The sequence below is a fragment of the Acipenser ruthenus genome, chromosome 2 (assembly GCF_902713425.1).
Source record: "Acipenser ruthenus chromosome 2, fAciRut3.2 maternal haplotype, whole genome shotgun sequence".
Classification (NCBI taxonomy): Eukaryota; Metazoa; Chordata; class Actinopteri; order Acipenseriformes; family Acipenseridae; genus Acipenser; species Acipenser ruthenus.
This window is the reverse complement of record NC_081190.1, coordinates 68,188,502-68,214,585: the sequence shown is the minus strand read 5'-3', so window position 1 is coordinate 68,214,585 and position 26,084 is coordinate 68,188,502. Positions and strand designations below refer to the sequence as shown.

Below are 26,084 nucleotides of genomic sequence, written 5' to 3'. Positions count from 1 at the left end.
AAGTAAAACAGAAAAGTGGGCAGGGTGTGTGTGTGGCGTTGTTTTGTATAAAAAATATGAAATGCCTTTCCTGTTTCTACCCTATAGAAACAGAGAAACCCCTGTAATTAGAACTTGAAGAAGACCATTTTGTTTATTTTCAAATATCAATACTACATGGTTTTAAAGAGTAAAAAAACTAGTTTCTAAAAACTGTTTTGCAGGCTAATTTAAATTAATGCTGTCAGAAAACTAAAACAGGTTTTGGAAAACATTTTGCAATCTGGGTGTAACTTAATCAATCCCCTTTGAAAAATCCACCAAACCAATATACCAGCCAATTTCTTTCCAGTCAGCTGGTAGTTGGTAGTCTGCTAGATGCAATTAGATAACAAAAGGTGAAACATAAAATATATAGGCAGAACATTCTTAGCAAAACATGTATTATTATTACCAATTGTGCATACAGTACCCTGTATACAGTGGTTTGCAGAAGTATTCACCCCCCTGCAAAGGTTTCACATTTTGTTGGCACCTGAGCACTCCACGGCGCTTTCAAATTAGACTTTAAATGTAGAATCTACACAAACTACTCCACATTGATAAACTTTTAAAAAAATGCATATAGAATATAAATAAGTAAGATTTACAGAGAAAAACAGATTAATCTCAGTTGCATAAGTATTCAACCCCTTTGCTACTGCAGCCCTAAATCAGCTCAGGTGTAAATGATTTGTTTGAAAGGTCATAAAGTTTATGAAATGGTTTCAGCCTGTGTGTACTCAAAGTGGCTTAACTTGTAGATAATTTCCCTAAGGTATATAAAGACTTTCAAGCTGCAACTCATATAATGATCCAACAAAGAAACCATGAAGACCAAGGAACTTTCGAAACATGATTATCCCTTTCAGCACAGTGAAGTCCATCATTAACAAGTGGAAGATGCATCATACCACCCAGACACTACCCAGATCAGGTCGCCCTCCCAAACTGAGCGGATGGGCAAGCAGGAAACTGGTTCTGGATGTCACTCTGAAGCCAACAATGACCTTGAGAGATCTGCAAAGTTCTGTGTCTGAGATGGGAGTCGGTGTTCACACATCAACAATAAGCCGGTCCCTACACAAAGCTGGCCTGTATGGACGGGTGGCAAGAAAGAAGCCATTACTCAAAAAGCCTAATCTTGAAGCATGTATGGAGTTTGCGAAAAAGCATGTAGATGATACTGCAGACATGTGGAAAAAGGTTTTGTGGTTAGACGAGACAAAAATTGAACTTTTCGGTCTAAATTCCAAGCGTTACACCTGGCACAAGCCCAACACTGCACATCACCCAGTCAACACCATCCCAACTGTCAAGCATGGTGGTGGCAGCATCATGTTATGGGGATGCTTCTCTTCAGCAGGGACTGGGAAGTTTGTCAGGATAGAGGGGAGAATGGATGATGCAAAGTACAGGCGAATCCTTGAGTAAAACCTGTTTGAGTCAGCCAAGACTCTGAAACTGGGGAGGAAATTCACATTTCAGCAGGGCAATGACCCCTGAAGCACAAAGCCAAAGCCACACTGGAGTGATTGAACAAGAAGAGAATTAATGTTCTTGAGTGCCCCAGTCAAAGTCCTGACTTGAATCAATCGAAAATTTATGGGGAGACTTGAAGATTGCAGTCCATCGACGATCCCCAACAAACTTATCAGAACTGGAGCAATTTTCCTGTAAAGAATGGGCAAAAATTTCACCATCCTACTGTGCAAAGCTAGTAGAGACCCATCCAAAAAGACCCATAGCAGTAATTGCTGCAAAAGGTGCTTCTACCAAGTACTGACTTAAGGGGCTGAATACTTATGCAACCAGTAAATTTCATTTTGTACATTTTCTTTGCAAGTTTTGCTGACATTTAACCTCCTCCTTATATAACAGTGTTCAGTTTAACTACAGCTTGGAATAAAAAAAAGTTTGTTTGAAAAACTGTGCATACATTATTTGTAGTTCAACAAAATGTGACATTATTGGTAGGGGGTGAATACTTCTGAAAACCACTGTATATATTGCTATTTATATATTGCTATTTATAGTAGTGGTGGAGAATGTGTGCATCACAAATGTTTTTAGTTCTGTTGAATATTATGATTGAGTGTATGGAACTAAATGAATTACACTAATTAGGTATTATCTTTAATAGGGAAATAACTACATGCAAAAAGAGCTTAGTATTCAGTTGTGGGGACATAAGTAAGTGTTTTGGACCCCAGAGGACTACGTGCAGATTGCAGAAGAGGTACTAATTTATGTCAAGAACAGGAAATGGAAATGTTGCTGCTTAGACGGTATGACCAGAGATACGTGTTAGACATCCTAACACTGTGCACTGTTGTTCTGTATATCTGAGGTGTGAGACCAGACAGCAATTAAGAAACATCATACGTCCTTTGCTCGTTCACTTGAATTGTAGCTGTAAATTGTTCTGTATACTGTGTGTACTACTGAGTATATTTGAAGATTTCATTTTCATGATGTCTAATCTCCATTGATAAGGAAAGGCAAATCAAATTTAACCAGGCCAATAGTTTGACTTGATTGTAGCCTCTGCTGTTCTTTAAAATAGTGCCATGTGATCTATAATCTAAACAAGGCAGAAAAGACCTCTATTTTTTCTAGCTTTGGTAAAAAAAAAAATTAAAAAAAAAATGCCACTACAACTTTAAATGTGCCTGCAAATGCATTATTGTTTGTCAAGCACTGTCAATCTTGTGCATTAGTACTTTAAAGCTACCATGGTTTATGCATTTTCTGATAGCATTGCTCTCAATGAGGGGACCATTACTGGAAAGCAGCCTGAGCAGTACAGGGCAGAGGGCACATTGGCCTGACACGTGTCTGGATCTGTGGTCCAGTGTATAAATAGGTCATCAGGACAGCAGACTCCATTCATGTACATGTGGGCAGCTGTCTGAGCAGGGACCAATTAAATCACACCACATTAGGTAGAGCACTGGATTGGGTGAATCGTTTTCTTTGATGGAGTGCTGCAATATTTTTTTTTACAAAGTCCTAGTTTTGTATATTCATATCTGTAATAAATGTCACTTCTGTGATGTTACTATGAGTTAGCTGACATAGTGTTGTATTAAGGAAACTACTTGTATTTTCGAGGTCAAAATCCCACACAAGTCATTCAATGAGAAAGTATATCTATCTATCTATCTATCTATCTATCTATCTATATATATATATATATATATATATATATATATATATATATATATATATATATATATATATATATATATATAAAGAAAGTATGTTAGACCTAAAATTAACAAATGCATTCAGTGAATTATATCTGCTTAGCAATGTAACGTAATTTGGAACTGTGTGATTTGCCAGTCATTTTGTCATTGAATTTGAATGAATGCAAGATAGATAACAAAATTAGATTAAAAAAAAAAAAAAAAAAGTAAGGTTTATTGCCCACATTGTCAAAAAACAGGTAACACAGCAATAACGATCAACTTATGTTTTTTTGTTTGTTTGTTTTTTGGGTTTTTTTTTTTAAATTGCTCTTCCTTCAGTGATTTAGAGGACAGGTCTCAAATCAAAGTGCACTTGAGTGGACATTTTGAAAAGAGCTTTAAAACAGACTTTAAAGTTATAAGTGTAAAAAGTTGTCAGGATGTTTGTTAACAATTAAAATAAAAGTGACAGTAAGTTATTTAAACAGCTGTAGCAACATGTGGGTACATATAATGCTATATTTTTTTTCTGAACCCCGCTGCTTAATATTTAAGGCAACTCTGTAGAAGGTATTCTGTGTTCTTTAAAGTAAAAGATACTGTTTAATTGGTACTGTTAACAAAATGCCAATAACATTAACAATTAATGTATTAAATTGTTGTATCTTATCATGCAGCTGGTAGTTTTTAATAATTATTGTGTTTCTGGGTATGCTGTTTGCTTGTTGCTCTCCATTGTGCATGATGTAAAAAATCTAATGATAGTCTTCAATGTACTGTGCAACATCCTTTGTAAGGCAAAAGTTTATAATTAAATTCATAAGGTTTTAATTGTAGCCTTAGTGAGAGAGTACAATGTTTTCACCAGCTGATTGTGGTTTGAAATACTGGATATTTTAGAACAAAGCCTTGCAAAGTGTATTAAACATTTACGTAAATTAAGTAAATTGCTGCTAACAATGACCAGAAGACACTGTAACATCAGTCCAAGATTTTTAATGGATCATGGTTAAAATAAAATGATATCAATAAACAGTTCAATGCCTGTGTTCTTAACCTGCTATTTGGTTGTTGTTTATAATTTGACACCCTTATTTTAATGCAAACCTTCTGTGCTATTTTCATGAGTTTTCATTCCACACATTATAAAGCAAGTAAGAGTATTGGATTTTATACAATTTCCGGTGATCTAAACTGCAGTGTCATTTTAATTTAAAATGAAGGATTTTTTTGTATAGTTATTGTTATAAATGATATTAACGTCTCTCAAGATTTTGATTTACAGCATACTGTGGGCCACAGCATAAACTATAGTGTAATACAGGGCTTAATGAAAAATGGTGATGTGGCAAGTGGCAGTGACCCATGTCTTGTTTACACTAGTAAAATGTAATGAAACACAAAAGGTGCATTAAACACTGTGACAGGGTGGCTGGGCGGTGACGTCACGGCAGAAGCAGGAAGGGAAACTGACACCAGGGAGTACTGCAGTTAAAGGCGCTTGCGCCATTTTATTTTTATACAACAAAAATAAATCAAAAGTTTAAACAAAAAGAAACTTGCTCACAGAGTGAAAATGAAAAGGTTAAACAGAACAAAATCACGAACACAAACAATGCGATCAGGCTGGGCAAATAGCCGTCACTGATCCTTAAGGTTGTCTTTTAGTTTCGTTTTCGTTTTTGTTTTTGCTCTCTGGCGGTCTGCTCGCTCTCTCCTCTCTAACACCCCCCCCCCCCCCCCCCCCCCCGAATGCAGAGAGCTGCAGTTTTTTATAGCGTGGCCGAGGGGTTTAACTGGTTAGTAATTAGTCTATTACCCCTCGGCCACAATCTGCACGAGTTTATCAAATCACCGTGGATGGGACTACCCATCCACGCTACCAAACAAAACAATCGGCTACGCCGTCCTAAATACATAAAAACAATAATAAATACAAAACACTAACAAAACATACGGTGCTTCACCGTCATATAAATACATAAATAAACAAACAAACAAATAAATACGAAATAACACGGGCGGAGGGGGAAACCCTGTTCTAAAATAAATCCACACATTTAATCAGCAGGGCTTACTATCACCCTGCTACAAACACATTATGGGGTTCATCTTAAAGGCAGTGTATGATTTAACTCAGTATTGTCCTCTCTGAGGTTTTACATGCAGTACTTTTAGGGTGGATTGCGCACATCAAGATTCAGCCAGGATTGGACTGAATTTCGGATTGAATCCTGGATTGACATATTCTTTCAGATATAGTACACCAAGACATGATGCCATCAATAATCTTGGCTTACTGCATTCATCTAATCAAGATCAAAGATAATATACTGTAGTGTATATAGCTGGCCTAAACCTGCTCGGTCACATATAGGTATTGCGTGACCACCTGGGAAACAAAGCACCCTTTATAATGGTGTTTTCAATACCATATACTGCTGTATAACTTGATTTTCTTTCTATTTCCTGAAACCTAATAGTGAGAACTGTAAATAGATGTATTTATTCTTAATAAATATGAGCATGAATTACACAATGAATGGGAAGGTATTTAAATGAAATAAATAAGGACCGCTGACATATTGAGAAGGAAAAATTAAGGCAGTGTTATGTTGCCAAGGGTTATAATGCTGAACCAAACCCTTCAATTAAATACGAATTAAAAACCTTCCTATCTAGGTCAAAGGCTAAGGTATTTAGCCCAAATACCAGTCAGATAATAGCTTCCAATATAGTTTAAATACGAGGTAGTTCATCCTTATTTAAAAATAAACAGAATTGTTCTTGAATTTCTAAATTATTTTTTTACTAGGGAAACATTATACTCCCCTCACCCCTACATCTTGCATAGGAATAACTCATCCCCCAGCTGATCAAGTCTGTCCTTCCTGCATAAAAATCCTCCTCGGTTTACTCTCAAGCTCTTCATGCCAGGCCAGTCACTCTGCAGCAGGCTCCCCTGCGGCCAGTCCTTGTAAATGCCTGTGCAGTTTAACAACCAGCCATATGGTCAACCCTGACTCATATTTTGCCCTTCATCTGCTTGTTAAGGGACAGTGACTCATCAAGACAATTTGGGCAGTGATACAAACGCCAGAGGAAAAGTTAAAATTAAGTCTTCCTTATGCCATACCTAATATAATGAAAGGATACTGTACTTTGACGTTTGTTCCTGTTGTCAAAATAAATTATGGAGAGAGTTCTGCTTCCGAACACACTTCATTTTCCTTTACATTTTCCACACAGACTGTATTGACAAGCACTTTCATAGAAGCCATCCAGGACTCTTTTGTTCACACTTCTGCAGAGTGAAACTTTTTGTCTGGGAATTAACTAATTGGATTCATCTTAAAGAGGAGCAGTATACTGATGATATACACATGGTTTAGTGGCAGTAGTGGGCAGTATAATCTAACCTATAATCTAAGCATATGTGTTAAATATGTCTGGGCAATATGACTGGAAAATAAACACAGCTTTACAGTTCTAGTGCAAGGTGTATTGGATGGGTAATAACAATATGGTGCACTGCCAACAGGCTGCTGGCTTTTTCTCCTGAGCACGTCTCTTGTGGTTTTGGTTACTGACGTACAGCCTTCAGCAAGTCATTCAACCGTATATGTAGATGCTTACTTGTGCAACCTTTTGGCATCTCTCAACAGATTTCAGTTCTGCCTTTTCCCAGGACTTACTATAATGTTGAAAGTTTTGTGGATTTTTTTTTTTTTTTTTTAGGCGTCCCAGTGTTCATCACGATTGATGTTTACTTGTATAGTAATTGCATAGAAATCTCAAACAGAAATACTGTCTTGACTATCAGTCACGCCTGAAGAGAATAATGAGTTAGAATTTAGTTTACAGTTTAGAACTGTACACTTTCTGAACACAGGGTACATTAAACTGGTTATTTGGATCCTGTGCTTGACTTGTTTCCATGCTTCTGTGAATGGTGGTCATTGCAGCCTGTGGCCATAAACATTTAGACTGAAGTGTACTTGACTGGAATAGAAAAATACATTTACTATTCCCTGACATGAATTGTTAGAAAATAATCTTGTTTTCAACATAGCCTTGGTCATCTGGATCCAAATCCATTTTAAAAAGAGACCAAGATCGATGGGAATTTGCCTAATAATACAGATTTTTTAGAAAAATAAAATTATGTCTTTTTTTATTCACATGAGCAAAAAGAATTATGAAGAACCACACTACTACTAATGGATTAAAAAAATTAAAGCAAAATGTAATGTTTTACTTTGTCAAAATCTCTGTCTGTTAAAATGGCAGCCAGCTTTTCCAGTGAGTCTCTTTTTCATCCAATTCAATTTTATTCTGAGAAAGCTAGAGACATCCCTTTTGTTTCTGAAAACATTTTAGAATACACAAGTCTCTTTCGACTAAGCCACCATTTTGACTTGCCCTCAACACACTCGCCATTGAGTAACAAACAGTGGTTCTAATCTAGTCGTCTGTCTGAGTTTCCTACACTTATCCTAAAAAGCACTGACATATCCTCTCCCCTGTAATGCAATTATCTGTGGATGTTTTTGGATCAGTCCTGCTTCTAATAAAGTGAGTGTCATCAGTTGAACTTAATGACTTGTTATATATTTATTCATTTGATCTTACAAGATGCTACTGTCGGTCAACGTTCAAACAGTTTACATTACATTGGATACTGTTCTGTGGAATGTGTAAGACGTTAATTTGACATTTTCTGGATTTTTTGCTGTAGCTACCCTAAGTCTTTTGCTTGTTTGACCACATGCTTGAAGAACTATCTCTTTCATTTGATATATTTATTCAGTATCTTATTATATATACAGTATCTTTTTTTAAAATATATTTTTTTTACTATTTATATTCTAATGGATCAGAAAAAGATTTTTTTTAAAAATGACCAGAGTGTGCGTAACCGAGGTGTGAATCTAGCCAAGGAACACTGCAGCGTTATTACAGTACTATCTCAAAATCTCAATTGGAATCTAGTTAAAAAATAGCATATTGGACAGCTTTCATGCTACTGCATGTTAGTACAGGAACCTGATCAGTAATAGTGCCTTTTCTCAAATAAAGTACAGCTATGGAGGGCTCCCGAGTGGCGCATCCAGTAAAGGCGCTGCATGATGCGCTCTATAGTCTGGACGTCGGTGGGCTGAGCCTAAAAATAACTGGACATTACTAAATTGGGGAGAAAACAATAAAAATAATTGGCGTCCACTACATATTAAAAAAAAAAAGTATATATACAGGAAATGAATCTGATATAGGCAGAAACTGTCTCCTACATTAATGTTTAAAGACTGCTAGCTACACACATCTTAGCTCACTGATATAAACTAATGAATATAGTGTGTACATTTCCAACCATGACGTCTGCTGTATACTGTAGAACATACCAGTAAATGCTTTGCAGCTCTACTGTATGTGTGCAAAGGCACATTAATGATTTATGACTATAAACAACATACAGAGCAATACAAACACAGTGATTCAAGCTAATGACATGTTAAATAAAGTAAATAATCGAGCTGCTTCTGATATCAGTTTGTCGTATTGTGACTAGTCGGGCTATTAGCTTGTTATTTTTGTTTTAGTTTGCAGTCTGCATTTTGTTAATGATCAGCTTTTTTTTGCAGCAAATTCAAGGCCTGGTAGTTTTTGGAAAAGTACTTCCTGTAAATTAGATAAAATGCAAGCTGAATGTGTCAGTGGAGGTGATTTGCCACACAGGTTAATTCTGGGAACTTTCTTTTCATGTAGTTTAATTTTAACTCTAAAACAAGACCTTTATACATATTCTTCTGTGGTACCACCAATAAAAGAAAAACAAAATAGAATCTTATGAGAGTCAATGGTTGATCACCAGCATTGTCTGAGACATCAGTGAAGATAAAGCAGTCAGATTTCGAAGTCAGATTTATTCATTTAACTGTGATAGTTGCATGTTTAAAATCCCCACCCAAAAAATAACAGAAATTATTCAGAGAAAAGCAGTCTTTGAAATAGAAAAAAAAGTGGCGGTACTCGCAGGCTCCCTGTCTAGCTCTCTCTCTGACTAAGTCTACCTGTCCAGCTCTCTCTCTGTCTCCCTTTCCACCTCTGTCTCTGTCTCCTTTTCCATCTCTTTGTCTGTCTCCCTGTCCAGCTCTCTCTCAGGCATCCTGTCCAGCTGTCTCTCTTTCCCTCTCTCCCTGTCCAGCTCACCTCGTCTAATCAGTACTGCGTCTAATAGCGACTTGACCTGGACCATTCAAAATGTTTTGCAATACACTCTGGGAGTTGCAGTTGTTTTGTAATGCACTCTGGGAGTTGCAGTTGTTTTGTAATGCACTCTGGGAGTTGCAGTTGTTTTGTAATGCACTCTGGGAGTTGCAATTGTTTTGTAATGCACTCTGGGAGTTGCAGTTGTTTTGTAATGCACTCTGGGAATTGCAGTCTATGCTCTGCTGTGACGTAAATCTTGCAGCTGCTGCTGGGACAACAAAGTAACAACTAGAAAGTCACATAAATGCAGCTGACAGTTTGGAAAAGAAAATGAGCAGATAGTCAGTGATAAGCACCAAAGTGCAACTCAAATATTTGAAATTAAGAAGTGGCGGTACTCCGTACCGGTGAGTACCGCCCCATTTAAAGCACTGGAGAAAATTATTTTTACATAGGTCAAGTACAGTCAATACAGGACATAAGTACAATATACAAATAGCATAGGGAGGCAAATGATTAAGATGTTATGCAATCAGTTTTAACTGTGTGTCAATACAACTATATAACTGAATCTCGCTAGTTGAAATAATTTGAAAGAGGCCATTCTACACAGGATGCAAAAAATAAGTAGGTGGGACAAAAGAGTGAGATGGGGACTACTGAAACAGGTATTGCTCATGCCCGTATGACCGAGGGATGCATTTTCCAACGTTACACTGGCGTCAGCACCCAGGGCCCCAACGCCAGAGGGGGGCCCACACACACAGAGAAATAAAATTGCAAATATGAGTAAATGTACTATTTCTGTGCCAGCTATCCTACTCAAGCAGCCTTTAGGGCTAGACATGTTTAGTTTTCAGTAAACTAAACTATAGATTACGGTATGTCATTTCCACAGGTTATGTTTTACATAAAAACACCCGGGGTAAGAATAAAATAGACTTCATAGGTTTTTTATGTTTTTAAACAACGATAAAATAAGCTCAAAGCAGCCCAATCTGACACCTCTCCACTGACTGTCAACAGAAAATCTTCACCCGAGCTCTCTATATCCCACAACACTTTGCGTGCAGCGTGACAGAGGTCACCATTGAGAGTCAGTGGAGTTGAGTAACTTGGTGTAATACAGAATATATTTGATGTAAGTGTATCGCTATAAACCATCTTAAATGTGGACAGTTATATCACAACAGTGTCTGTCTTGTACTGGTATTGAAAAGTGTGTTAGGACAGAAATATTAATGCATCGGTATATTCTAAACCAAAACTAATTTTACCAGTATCTTTTTGATGAAGTGTGAACAGGGCTCCTTTGTGACTTACTTAATGTGTGAGTGTGTGTGTGTATATTTTACCTTACAGAACAGAAACTGGGAATGGTTAAATAATACCATAGCAGGAAAATGGTTAATGTCTCTTGGATGTTGAAGACGATGGTTTAACAACTAGAAAGATCTAGTGTTAAATACATTTTTCTGAAGCATTCTGGAATATATCCATTCAAATCCAATTACTGAGTGACAGATTGCTTAGCATAAGGAAATTGGTTTAATTTAGGATTAAACATTCCTTGTTTTCCATACATTTTAAATATATAAGTTCGGGGGCTCAGCAAGTTTTCATTAGGGCTGTCAGTTAATCGCAGTTAACTTCTTTTTTAACGTGCATTAATTGCACTCCTGTATGAGAGGTGAAAGTAACAAAAAGTAAATAATATAATGCAAACTCGTCTATTAACAAAAAAATAATCTATTAACAACAAAACAGCATACCTTAAATCGCAATTCAATTTACTCAAGGACAAAAAAACTGCATTTATTTGAGGTGTGTACGAAAAAACAGTTTCCCTTAAATAGAAATTCAGTTTACGCAAGGGGGTGCAAGATCTTCATCTGAGCTGTGTCCATGCCACCATGCACCATACTCTATTTGCAAGACAATTGCTTAACCTTCAACATCACACCCAGCTTGAGGTGGCAAAGCCCTCACAATGTGCGCTAATATGCAGGAAAAGAAGGGTGTATGTGTATATTTCACGGCATAGCCTGTGAATGCCTGCTTGTGCCACTCTGCAATGTACTTTATGTTGAAGAGAAATGCTCAAGCTTTAAAATGATACCCTACTTGAGGTGGCACATCCAGACTATGTGATTTCCCCCTTAGAATGTGAGCTAATATTCAATACGTAACTGTGCGAATAAGTAACCAACTTCAGACTCGAATCGGGAATAAGTAACTAACTTCAACCTCAAATCGGGAATAAGTAACTAACTTCAGCCCTCGAATCTGGAATAAGTAACTAACTTCAGCCCGGTCCTTCGGCAAAGCTTGGTGCCCCCATCCAGAACTCGTCTGCTGAGTATCAGTTCTGGGTTCCAACTAAAGTTAGCTGTGATTGGCTGAACATGTCGGCAGACAGCAAGAGCAAGCCCCGATTTCCTCAATGGAAGTAGGCGAGGCTGAGGGGAATGATTGACACTTTGTGCTTGCACAGTTCAAGTAAAATGTATTTAAATAAGCGGTGGAGCTCAAATAAAGATCTTCCGCCGCATTGCGTAAATTGAATTTCCATTTAAGAGAAGCTGTTTTTTTGTACACAGCTCAAATACAGAATTGAATTTCAATTTAAGGTATGCTGTTTATTATTTGTTGTAAATATAATTTTGATTTAAAGGTGGGATGCAATGATTTTTCATTTTTTTCAGAATTCACTTGTATAATACTGTTGGTAGGTCAATAAAAGTATCTGTGTAGTTTTAATATATAGGTTTTAACGCTAAGTGTATAAAAAACAACTCTGAAGTTGACTCCTCTATGAAAAGTCCAGCTCACTCGAAGCTGCGACTAATTTATGTGTGACGTCACACCAGGACAAGCTCGCCATCACGCCCGCTGCTTTCCTGCATTACCGCTCACCAAAACACAAAGCACCCAGGGGAGAGATACCATGGTAAATAGGTGTGTAGTATATGGTTGTTCCAACACAGCAGGGCCATTGGTATCTCTCCACGAGTTTTCTAAAGAGCCGGTATGATGCCGGCAATGGGTGAAATTCGTGAGGAGGACCAGGGATTGGGATGCTAAGCCCAACAGCAGCTGCATCTGCAGCACCCACTGTACCGAAGACAGCTGTATTAATTCAATGATGTTCAAGATGGGTGCTGTTAAAAAAGTTAAATTAAATAAGGATGCAGTACCATCCGGATGGTACCTGCAGGACAGCAGCATCTTCTTCTTCTAGTAAAAAAAGTAAAATCACTAGGACTCGAGCAGCTGCCAGGAAGAGAGGTGCAGAGGGTAAGGGCATGATCCGATCATTTCATTATAATTATCTCTTACTGTTTGATGAAAATATGTATAAAGTGACGTGATTATATAGCCAACAACCTCCCATGTACATTATTAATAAATAATGTGATAAAACGATCACGTTATGTCACGTTCTCGCATGCATTCTTGTGAAGTCTCTCGATTTCATCAGGACACTCCCGCGTAAGGTCTTCTGCCTCCGGCCACCAATCTTAACATAAACTTCAGTTTTATTTATTTATTATTATTTTCCCCATATGACCTGCAAAAAATGTCTTTGGCTACTTTATGATGTTGATGTAGGCTATATCAGATTCTAATAGGCTACAAGTTAAGAATAAAGTATTATTTACTGTATATTTAAGAATTATTATATTGATTTGTTCGGAGAAAGTTGTGCAGTAAGTCCAAAAAAGGAGACCTCTGGTTCTCTTGTTGACAGGTATTACTGTACTTGTTTTGCATGTTAAATTGCGGCTGATCTGTTGCCACGGAGATCCGATGCACTCTGTGTCTATTGCTCGGCTTTTAAAAAGCCTACAGTGAAGAAACGAGAGACTGGCTATTTTGTACGGAGTTCCTGAACTGGGGGAACGCACCTTTTTTTTGTTCTTTGTGTCTCGAAGCAAAGACGGTAGAGTCTGTATTCTATTTTGTTTATTTGTTTATGTTTAAAGGGTGTCAGCAAACCAGGGGTCACAAGTGGAGATTAGATAAAGGCATTCAGAACAGGAGGCACTTTTTTACAGGAGGCAGAATAGTAGGCACTTTTTTACACAGAGAATCATGGGAATCTGGAACCAACTCCCCAGTAATGTTATTGAAGCTGACACCCTAGGATCCTTCAAGAAGCTGCTTGATGAGATTCTGGGATCAATAAGCTACTAACAACCAAACGAGCAAGATGGGCCGAATGGCCTCCTCTTGTTTGTAAACTTTCTTATGTTCTTATAGATGCAACAATCAAATGATATTCTTCAAAATAAATTCACTGTCTGAATAAGGATGTTTGGCACAAGGTTTTCAGTAAAAGCAGGTGTGAAAATACTGCCAAGAAACAAATTCAAATTAAAAAACCTGAAACTCTGACACAAAAAAGAAAAACTGTCATGTGCTGCTCTACCATCAACAGACTACAACACACCACGGAAGAGAGAGAAGTAAATGCAAATGTAAACAAGCTTTTTTTTGAAGCACAAGACCAACATTTCTGATCTGTTTGATTTAAGATGCTAAAACATCCAAACCGGTAACATCGCTTTCACTTCAGTCCTCCATCTACTGCATTTGCTTACACCAGCGAATGTCCTGGTGTGACGTTACGCATGCGCGCTATTCCGGGTAGAGGTCTCGAAGGTTTCTGAAAACGGTCTAACCACAAATGTGCCCTTTTTTCACATCATAAGTAACGAATGTGAATTAAACTTTCAGGACATGTATAGAAAGTTTAGCTGCACTCAACAACAACTTTTTTTATGCCATTGCACCCCACCTTTAAGGTATGCTGGTTTGTTGTTAATAGATTATTTTTTTGTTAATAGATGAGTTTGCATTATATTATGTACTTTTTGTTACTTTCACCTCTCCTACTCCTCTGTCTTGACTCTCTTAGCATACTGTAACTCATTCCCTCCGTCACCATTTTAATATACTCGAATGTATGCAACGCAATGAATATACACAGTGCCTTGCAAAAGTATTCAGACCCCTGACCAATTCTCTCATATTACTGAATTACAAATGGTACATTGAAATTTCGTTCTGTTTGATATTTTATTTTAAAACACTGAAACTCAAAATCAATTATTGTAAGGTGACATTGGTTTTATGTTGGGAAATATTTTTAAGAAAAATAAAAAACTGAAGTATTCAACCCCTTTGCTGTGGAAGCTCCCAGTTTACACCGATGAAAGAAATTGCCCTAACGAGGACACAATTACCTTACCATTGGCCTCCACCTGTGAACCATTAAAGTTGCTGTCACATTTTCTGGATAAAACCCCCACTGTTGAAGGATCATTGGTCTGGCTGTGAATCTGAAGGAAAATGAAGACCAAAGAGCATTCTACAGAAGTTAGAGATAAAGTAATACAAATGCATAGATTAGGGAAAGGGTACAAAATAATATCCACGTGTTTGGATATCCCAGTGAGCACAGTTGGATCAATAATCAGGAAGTGGAAGCTGCATCACACCACCCAGGCACTACCAAGAAAAGGCCGTCCCTCAAAACTCAGCGCTCAAACAAGAAGGAGACTTGTGAGAGAAGCCACAGAGAGGCCAGCAATCACTTTGAAGGAGTTACAGAGTTCAGTGGCTGGGAGTGGAGTAATGGTGCACCAGTCAACCATATCAAGAGCTCTGTATAACACTGGCCTGTATGGGAGGGTGGCAAGAAAGAAGCCGTTACTCAAAAAGTACCATCTGAAAGCACGTCTGGAGTTTGCCAGAAAGCATGAGAGTGACCCAGCTGCGATGTGGGAAAAGGTTTTGTGCTCAAAGCGCTATGTGTGGCGCAAACCTAACACTGCCCATGCCTCAAGACACACCATCCCTACAGTGAAGTATGGTGGTGGCAGCATCATGCTGTGGGGATGCTTCTCATCAGCAGGGACTGGGCATCTTGTTAAAACTGAAGGAAGAATGGATGGAGCAAAATACAGGGAAATACTGCAAGAGAACCTGCTTCAGTCCGCTAAAAAACTGAAGCTTGGAAGGAAATTCACCTTTCAGCAGGACAATGATCCCAAGCACAAGGCCAAAGCAACATTGGAGTGGTTCAAGAACAAAAAGGTGAATGTCCTACAGTGGCCCAGTCAAAGTCCTGATCTCAATCCCATTGAGAATCTGTGGCACTATTTGAAAATTGCGGTCCACAAGCATTGTCCAACCAACCTGAACAACCTGGAGCAAATCTGCCAAGAAGAATGGGCCAAAATCACTCCGACACTTTGTGCAAAGCTGGTACATACTTACCCCAAAAGACTTAAAGCTGTTATTGCAGCAAAAGGTGGTGCTACCAAATATTAATGTGTGGGGGTTGAATACTTATGCAAGCAAGATATTTCAGTTTTTTATTTTTCTTAAAATATTTCCCAACATAAAACCAATGTCACCTTACAATAATTGATTTTGAGTTTCAGTGTTTTAAAATAAAATATCAAACAGAACGAAATTTCAATGTACCATTTGTAATTCAGTAATATGAGAGAATTGGTCAAGGGTCTGAATACTTTTGCAAGGCACTGTATGTATAGTATTTACAATTAAGGAGAATGTAACCGTTACTCAGTGAATGCTTTGTTTTAATTAGACAAGTTATTCATAAAAGAGAATACTTTTTTTAAAACGGCAATGAAAACCATCAGTAAAGGATACACTTTTAAAGGAAACGGATAAGAAAATATACAGTATAATTTTTAAATGCAGTTTGACTCTATTGTGATTTAGCAGTTGGTTCAAACAATTTAACAGCAAATGCTAGAGTTTTTCTGTATAATTCTGTGTAAATAAATATAAAACTATAAAGGGGCAACAATATTAATCCAGAAATAGGACAGCTGTTGTTTATGTTTATGTTTTTTATGTTTTTTGGATAATAATAATAATAATAATAATAATAATAATAATAATAATAATAATAATAATAATAATAATTTCACTTATATAGGCACTTTACAAAAGAAATATCAAAAGTCTCTGTCTAATTGTCACAAAGATGGGCTTGAGTGGTGTGTGAGAGGACGTCACGCACCAGGAAGAAGTGCAATAACAAAAGGCAAAGGACTAAACTTCCGAAGCAGTACTTTTATTAAATAATAACAAAGAAACACTGTTATAAAACACAAAAGAAAATGGCACATGGGCCAAAACAAAATAGACAAACAGTATAAAACAGTATACTCAAGTATATATTTCTATGGCAGTTGATTTATCTCGGTTTATTTAGACTCACATCTTTTGCCTCACCTGTCTGACACTCTCCAAATTAACAAGTCTGGAGTGGGTCTATTCTGTGGCTGAAGCCTTAATTACCTTAAGGCTCCAGCCACATTACAAGGACCTGGCAAGAGGCCTGCATTGAAGCAAGTGTAATACAAACCTTTGAAGAACGGCATATAATTTATTGTTTATTCAGGTGCTTAGAAAACATTGCCTGGCCAAGGTCACCTTTCTTTCAAACAATGCCCATGCAGTTGCACAAACTGCAAAACCAAAGGAATGGCCTTTACTGAAATGTTTGGATTATTTTTTTAATGGCATTTGAGGGTGGATTTAAGGATAATGTTTGAATTTGCTTAACAGTTATATTAACCAGTGAACCCATGAACTAAGGTGTGTTTATTTGTGGCGATAAGGTTTGGCAAACTACCCAGTTGTTATTGTAATATTAAGTGATTAATAATCCCAATGCTTACATCAGGTGTGTATGGATTGTCCCATGGGTTTGATTTGTTTAACTCCAGGAGCTAATAAAGAAAAAATAGTTTCAAACGCGATACTTTCTTCTTACATTTTTTCAGCATATTTATATTGTGTAACACTTGCACTTATTTATATAATGTTCAGTCATTAAAACTGCAAGATTAACAATAAAAATTGTATAGGATAGGTTATCTATGAAATAGAAAACAAAATGTTATGTTTAGTGTGGTACGCAAAAAGGATCATGTAAATTGTCTTTTTATAATGTCATAGCCATATGAACCACACGAACAGCGGGCTTGTTGAAAGTTCTTTAGAAAGTTTGATTCTTTCATGCTTCATACACTGTGGCATGCTGTGGTTAACACTATAGGCCTAGTTGCCGTACTTAACAAATCTGAGTGTGTAAAGTTAATTCAATCTCAGGACATTTTATTTGCATCAGTCCCATACAGTTAGCTCATGGTTCACTTTAGAGCCAAGTATTCAAGTATTCCTCCCGAGTTAAGCTGACTTTTGGCGCAGTCCCATTTTCTCAGTAATTGTACTTGACTGTAAACCAGATTGATTTAATGGGGCTGGGAACAAAGATGAGCCAAAAACAGCGTAGTGTATATAGTGCTGTACATTCAGTAAACAAACAGCCTACCTAGCTTGACCTCAAGCAGTCAGTCGTGTACAAGCCAGGGCCTCTTTACCTGCACAGGTGGGGGCTGCTCATCGCTCACAATGAACAGCATGCTGTGGCCTAGATGTAAGCAGACAACATAGAGGATCACAGAAATTCTGTATATTCCAAAAATGCATCATTGTTGTGTGTGTATGTCTGTGTGTCTAATTTCATAGTCTATAAAAAAGTGAAAGCACCAAAAAAAAACAATTTACATAAAACTGAAAATAAGCACTGAAAAATGAAATGAATAAAAAACAAAAAACAGAAGCTCTAGTTATGATTTAGTTATTCTGACCTGCTATGCTTCTGACCTTCATATGTCAAGATCACAGCTTGCATAGTAACAGGAAGTCCCATATTCTGTCAGACTACTACACCTTTCAGATGTTGCTGACTACTAATAAACTGGAAAAGGGTTTTTCTAATATAAATTCCTTATTAAAGTTAAAAATGAAAAGAAGGTTTTTAAATAAGGTTCTTTCTTATTAGGATTCAGTCCTTAAAATATTGTGAATAGGTCCCTTCATGTTTTGACTATGTTAGGCCTAAGACACAGGATAGAGCACTACTAGGTAGAAGGATGTGGTACATAAGTTGCTGGTTTACTGAGGGTGATTTTTAAGAGATGCCTGCAAAGAAGCCTACAGAAACTTAAAATTGAACTCGTGTTTGCTTATCTCTTCGCCACAGAAGTAATTTCCCTTCTTTTTGCAGCTGCCCCAGCGGGCTGACTAGAATATAGATTCCTTGTACTGCATAAGTAATTATCTGTATGTCTGGTAAACTTTTGTTTGCGTGTTTGTTTCCAGCTCGTCAATGAGAAATTCCTCTTCCAGTTCGTCAGCCCCTGCAAAGGTGTGCTTGGTGTGTGGGGACGAGGCTTCTGGATGTCACTATGGGGTCGTTACCTGTGGCAGCTGCAAGGTTTTCTTCAAACGAGCCGTAGAAGGTATGTCTTCTCTGTCATGTAATATATTGGCTTGTGTGAATAGTCAGCCATTGCACTTCCCTAGTCCTTCTCAGGAGGACCTTCCCTCTAGTGGGTGGAGTAATTCGGTCACTATGCAAATTTGAGCCTAGGTATCTTTAACAATGGTTAACTGAGATCTGAAATAGGACATTATAACCAGGACCAGGATTCAGACAAACCCATCTTTTACAATCAATACTAAATAAGTTAAGAATTGAAGTTATATGTTAAACCATATTAAAAACAGTGATGATGTGTATCAAACAAACAAGATACCCAGTGCAAACCTTGACAATTCCATTAATATGTACTGTAGCTGGTTAGCTAGATGTGCACTGTGGACTCGGTTACTATACCTGACCTTAATGCAGCAGTTTTGCTTTTCAAGTGGATGAGTCAGTAATGATATATAGAAAAGAAACAAGTAGAGTTTTAGGAAAACTGTTGGAGGCTATGCAGTAGTGATCTGCAGATATACCGTATGGTGCATTGTTATAAAGGGTTGTGCTGTGGGAAATTAATCATACCAAAAAAAGGCTTTGAAATAAGCTTGAGAAACATTATTGTCCCCCATGTGTGTGATACATATCACCCACGATGAGCATATAGTACAACCGACAATTCACAAGTCACACTTCAGAGTTGCATTGTTTTTTTTGAGAAACACTTTCTGAGTTGTGAGGAAACTCGGTTGGGACATTCTTTTGCAGTAAGTCCTTGAAAGTATTAGAATCTGGGGGTATAATTAGGAACCTGTTTGCACGTTAAGGTAAGTACATACAGTGGATGTAGGTCATTACCTTTTCATGATAGCTCTAATGTGGTATTTACAGCTGTGGCTGGATATGTAAGTTACATTCTTGTTTATATGTAAGTTACATTCTTGTTTATATTTAGTCAAGTCTGTGTGTTCTTTTAGTTTTCATAGTGTAAAATCGTAGCTGAACCTGAAGCAATCATAGGTCTGTTAGTATGTTAAAGTTCCGTATTGTAGAAGAAATTTTAGCTTAACTGTAAAAACGATTCCCAAAGCCAGACTAGAGCTCTGATTTCATACTGGTCACTTCCATTTGAATAGTCTCATAAAATTGAGAAATAATTTTAGGAATGGAATCTTTACTTAGAGCCTAAATAAATAAATTTCACACCTATACATGTGAATTTTGCAGTTGTGCTAATTAGTTCATGTTAGACTCGGGACTCTATTCACAAAGCTGTCATTGATTATTATGAGATATTTAAAGAATGTTTTTGTTTGTATTTTTTAAAACTGCATTCTGTATAACTTATCGCTTGAGGTAGAATTAGAATGTTTTCTCACCCTTACCAGGACATACTGGATTTACTTGGCATCTAGCTTTTTTTGTTTTTGTTCATTTCAATGTAGAAATTACCAGTTGTCAATGAATTACCATTTTTCTGTACTTAAAGAGTAAGTAATGGGGTTCTGAAAAAAAATATAGCGTTATACATCCCCACGTGTTGCTACAACTGATTAAATAACGTAACTGTATTTTTTATTTTCATTGTTAACATCCTGACAGCTTTTTACACTTATAACTTTAAAGTCTGTTTCAAAGCTGTTTTCAAAATGCCTGCCCTAGTGCACTGATAGTATAAGGATTATTGGTAACAGGTAACACAACAATAATGATACATGATGTGGTACGGAACAGAAATATTTATTTTTGTAATCGCTCTTATGTAGTGATTTAGAGGACAGATCTCAAACCCCAGTGCACTAGAGCGGCCATTTTGAAAAGAGCTTTGAGACTCCAGGATTCTGGAAGAGTGGTGGCAGACAGATAGTTATTTTTCATAATGTGGCCAAAATGAGCAATCCGTATGTGGCAATGTGCCCCGTCCCTGTGTGCATTTGTATGTTGGATGTTGCGTGTGTTAATGTCGGTGTATAGATTGGTACACGGGATATAAACGGGTCTGTGTTTCACGTGTATTTAGAAAGTGTATAATTATATTTAGGCACGAGGATGGCACATCACTTCACGTGCAGATAAAATGTGTATAATGTGTGGCACGGGGTTGCACGTAATGAATTCACGTGCTGGGATTCAAGTGAGTAATTAATTAGTAATTGAATCCCAGCACAAACAGTATAAATAGACGCACGTTGCTTGCACTAGGGGTTGGGTGTTCGGAAGAGGAGAACGGGTGAGAGAGAGAGGAGAGTTAAAATAAGTAAAATCATTAAACGTAAAGATAAGTTTGTTTGTACTCACCGTGTCTGTCTGTCTGTCCGTGCACCGTTTGTTTAGTGTTAGTCCGTTTTGTATGTCTATTTATTTTGGCGTGTAGTGCCGTGTCCCGTGTTTTGTTGTTTCAAACCTTTTATTTTCTGTCTGTTTATTAAATGCTGAACGCGATCACGCGTTCAGCCTCACCAAAACCCCATCTCTCTGTCGTTTGTGTTCCTGTTTCTGGTCTGACGCCACCCACTCCGGCCGTCTTTGTGACACGTGGTGTCATCGTGGGATAGCCGCGCCTCCAAGCGTCAGACCAGGAGGGGTCTGGATTTAAAAAAAAAAAAAAAAAAAAAAAAAAAAAAAGATTACAAATATTGTTTTGGGGAAACAAAACAAAACAAAAAATCAATGGCAGAAGACGCCATCAAACTGCGGGGCTGGTTCCTGGAGAATGCTGGGCTGGAGGCCCAGTCTCTGCCCATGGTCGTCCGGGCCCTGTGGATGATGGACAGTGAGAGATGGGAGGCCTTTCAGGAGGAACACACCCCAAACACCTTGGAGGAAGGTGTGGAGTTTGTCCTCAGCTACCTGGAGGCAACCATCAACGGAACAGCAGCCCAGGTAGCAGGACCACCAGCAGAGGGTGAGTACCTGCTGTCCCCATCTCCACCAGCAGAGGGTGAGTACCTGCTGTCCCCATCTCCACCAGCAGAGGGTGAATGCCTGCTGGTTTTGCCTCCACAGCCCAAGTGGGAGGAGCCTGAGCGTCCACAGCCCAAGCGGGAGGAGCCTGAGCGTCCACAGCCCAAATGGGAGGAGCCTGAGCGTCCACAGCCCAAGCGGGAGGAGCCCGAGTGTCCTACGCCCAAGTGGGAGGAGCCTGAGCGTCCACAGCCCAAGCGGGAGGAGCCCGAACGTCCTACGCCTGAGTGGGAGGAGCCCGAACGTCCTACGCCTGAGTGGGAGGAGCCCGAACGTCCTACGCCTGAGTGGGAGGAGCCCGAACGTCCTACGCCTGAGTGGGAGGAGCCCGAACGTCCTACGCCTGAGTGGGAGGAGCCCGAACGTCCTACGCCTGAGTGGGAGGAGCCCGAACGTCCTACGCCTGAGTGGGAGGAGCCCGAACGTCCTACGCCTGAGTGGGAGGAGCCCGAACGTCCACAGCCCAACAGGGAGGAGTCGGGGCGTCCACAGCCCAACAGGGAGGAGTCGGGGCGTCCACAGCCCAACAGGGAGGAGTCGGGGCGTCCACAGCCCAACAGGGAGGAGTCGGGGCGTCCACAGCCCAAAAGGGAGGAGTCGGTGCGTCCACAGCCCAAAGGGAGGCAAGTCGGGGCTTCCACAGCCCTGGGACCCAAGCCACCAGCAGAGGGAAAATGCCTGCTGGTTCAGTCCCAAGAGCCAGAAGGGGAGGAGTTACAGGCTCAACCCCCTGAAAATTTTTGGGGGGGAGAAGGGCAGGATGCTGGTGTCCCCCAGCAGCCTCTCGCTATGCTGCTGAAGGCAGCACGGCGCGCACATGCCCAGCCGCCACAGCAGAGGGAGCCAGCACCGCCAGGAGCAGAGGAGCAGGAGCTGCCTCTGCCTCCGCCACCACCACCGCAAGGAGCAGAGGAGCAGGAGCTGCCTCTGCCTCCGCCACCACCACCGCAAGGAGCAGAGGAGCAGGAGCTGCCTCTGCCTCCGCCACCACCACCGCAAGGAGCAGAGGAGCAGGAGCTGCCTCTGCCTCCGCCACCACCACCGCAAGGAGCAGAGGAGCTGGAGCTGCCTCTGCCTCCACCACCGCCAGGAGCAGAGGAGCTGGAGCTGCCTCTGCCTCCACCACCGCCAGGAGCAGAGGAGCTGGAGCTGCCTCTGCTGCCCGTACCTCCGCAGGGAGTACGGTGGCCGGAGCCCCAGAAAGGGGAGCTGCCGGCCACGAAGAAGGGGGATGAGGTCTGGAGACCACTTTCCCCAGCAGCAGTTTCGCTGCAGGAGTTCTTGTGGCCGGAGCCCCACAGGAGGGAGCTGCCGGCTATGAAGAAGGGGGAGGTCGGGGGACCACCTGCCCCCGCAGCTTTTTCGCTGCAGGACGGGACCAGCATGCTGTCAGCCGTGCCACTACCGGCAGGGGTGCTGACAGCATGGCCAGCCATGGGCCCACTGAAGCCTCCCTTCCCAGCCCGAGACTTTGTCCTGGACTGCTGGGTTTTTAAGGGGGGAGGTGGCCGTTGAGGCCATGTGTGCTGCGCACAAGGGGGGGTATATGTGGCAATGTGCCCCGTCCCTGTGTGCATTTGTATGTTGGATGTTGCGTGTGTTAATGTCGGTGTATAGATTGGTACACGGGATATAAACGGGTCTGTGTTTCACGTGTATTTAGAAAGTGTATAATTATATTTAGGCACGAGGATGGCACATCACTTCACGTGCAGATAAAATGTGTATAATGTGTGGCACGGGGTTGCACGTAATGAATTCACGTGCTGGGATTCAAGTGAGTAATTAATTAGTAATTGAATCCCAGCACAAACAGTATAAATAGACGCACGTTGCTTGCACTAGGGGTTGGGTGTTCGGAAGAGGAGAACGGGTGAGAGAGAGAGGAGAGTTAAAATAAGTAAAATCATTAAACGTAAAGATAAGTTTGTTTGTACTCACCGTGTCTGTCTGTCTGTCCGTGCACCGTTTGTTTAGTGTTAGTCCGTTTTGTATGTCTATTTATTTTGGCGTGTAGTGCCGTGTCCCGTGTTTTGTTGTTTCAAACCTTTTATTTTCTGTCTGTTTATTAAATGCTGAACGCGATCACGCGTTCAGCCTCACCAAAACCCCATCTCTCTGTCGTTTGTGTTCCTGTTTCTGGTCTGACGCCACCCACTCCGGCCGTCTTTGTGACACCGTATTACTTACTTTTTATCCTACATCAGCTTGATAAGGATTTGTCTGTTGTGATTACAACCAAACTTGTCCACAACAGCATGAAGGTCCAGTTGTTTAGCCAAGGCACTTTCCACAGTAAGAATGAAGATGAGAAAGATGTTCATTGCCCATTTGTTTTTCGCAGATACGTCTTTAAACGTTTCATGCATGAAAAGGTACGCTCAGCATAGAGGGAAAGTAATAGCAATGACACACAATTTGTACAGGTCTTGGAAAGCAATCTTGTGGCTATGCAGTAGACTTGTAAACTTTAACAGTGTATCAACTTTTGTGTGCACTTTATCTTCATATCTGACTTTCAGACGAACCACAAGTCTAGCCTCAGTTTCTACACTGTCGATGTCACATTTATAATACTCAGCAAATGGTTTCAGCACTGAAGTGTTGAGAAAAGTATCACTTCTGGGATACAAACTGCTGATGCCTTTCATAATGGTATTATTTTCACTGAATAGGTTTTTCAGCTAAGTCACAATTCTGTCAATGACTGGTAAGTACAAGTTGACACGGTATTCCTCTGAAGTCGACAGGGATGCCTCTTCACTAGTTACATGTTCTATAACACATTCCTTGAAATGCGCAGGACGTAGACGTTGTCGTTTTGGTTTTGGTTGCATTGTAAAGACTCTTCATCAATATAATTTTCCTTAGCCAGAGAAATAACTTCTTTCTACAATGTTTCAAATTCAAAAGTCTCCCTTAGTTTCTGAAACCCATCCAAAGTGCTATCTCCCAGCATACACGCAGAAGCTAAACTGCATTCAGGAGCTTGTAGGTAGTGTAACAGGGCGAGCAGCCCTGTACATTGTTTATTTACTTTTAGATCGGGGTCCCCCTCTGCCCCTGTGTTATTTTGTATTATTATTATGATTTATTATTGTATTTGTCGGCGAGCGCCGTGTTATTGTTTTGTTTATTTTTAAAACGTGTCCTGGCAGAGGCGAGATCGGTGCTCGTCCTCTGCCAGGAGTAATAATTAATAAACCCGTGCAGATTGTGGCCGAGGGGTAATAGGATGATTTACTAATTAGTTAAACCCCTCGGCCATGATATAAAAAGCCTGCAGCTCTCGGCACTCGGGGTGGGTGTTTGGAGCGAGAGGAGAGAACGGGAGGAGAGAAACAAAACGAAAGTAAAAGTAAAAGGATCAGTGACAGCTATTTGCCCAGCCTGACCTTTGTTTATATATTTTGGGTTCGTGATTTGTTTTTGTTTACCCTTTTATTTTGCTCGGTGAGCACAGTGCTTTTTTGTTTAAATATTTATTTATTTTTTTGGTTGCTTTAAATAAAACGGCGCCCGCGCCACTGCACCATACCTTTTGTTTTGTTGTGCCTTCTTCTGGTCTGACGTCACCCACTCAGCCATTCCTGTCACAGTAGTCACACTAATTTCAGATCTTTCAGAATTCTCGAGAACAAGGTCAAACAGAAGACAAACTTAAAGTTAAGTTGGAAAAAGAAGACCTTCTGCTTCCACCTCCCTCTGTATGATATGCAGATCTATTACTTACTGTAATGTGTACAATACAATCTAATATTAATGCAATAAAGTAAACTTTTAAAATAGTTTCACCTTACAGATAACAGACAACCAGAACCTTTCTAAATGTATTGCAGTCATTATCCATCCATGCCTTTCTTTTAAGTGCAATTAAGGGGCATTCCACAATTTCAGGAATGGACAAACCATGGCTCTTTTTTAAGCTAAATCTATTTCTATGAACAATTGTTTTAAATATTATGAAGTGAATTAGCCTACATTTATTAATAACGTCTTAAAGGGTTGTCCATTTTTTTTTTAATTAAACATACCCCCATTTCAAACCTTAGCCTGCAATTTGATGTGTATTCCAAAGTCTACACGCAAATACACTTCAGGGGTCTCAGCAAGATCAAATGCCATATTTTGTAAGAATGCACACTTCAACAAATCAGTTTCTACAGTGCTTGAAAAAAAATAAGTAAAGGGGAAGGCTTGTTAAAAACTACAGTATGATTTACTCTTGAATCACATTGACTGACATTAGCTATTCCATATGAAACTTAATGCAATGTAAATTTCCTAATACCATGAATATGGGTTCCGTTTCATCTCCAGTAATGCAGTATTATCAATACTCACTAGAAACCTGTCAGATATTAAACAAATAGTTTTCA

At 39.5% G+C, this 26,084-nt stretch overlaps 1 protein-coding gene across 3 annotated transcripts in view; it reads left to right on the top strand.

Moving 5' to 3' along the window:
* Positions 1–26,084, top strand: part of LOC117409242 (mineralocorticoid receptor) — a 133,728-nt gene that overhangs the window by 62,249 nt on the left and 45,395 nt on the right. For all 3 annotated transcript variants that reach the window (XM_034014948.3, XM_034014947.3, XM_034014950.3), the window contains one exon: positions 18,639–18,778. In XM_034014948.3, the coding sequence (XP_033870839.1) occupies positions 18,639–18,778 (140 nt within the window). The remainder of the gene's footprint in view (positions 1–18,638; positions 18,779–26,084) is intronic.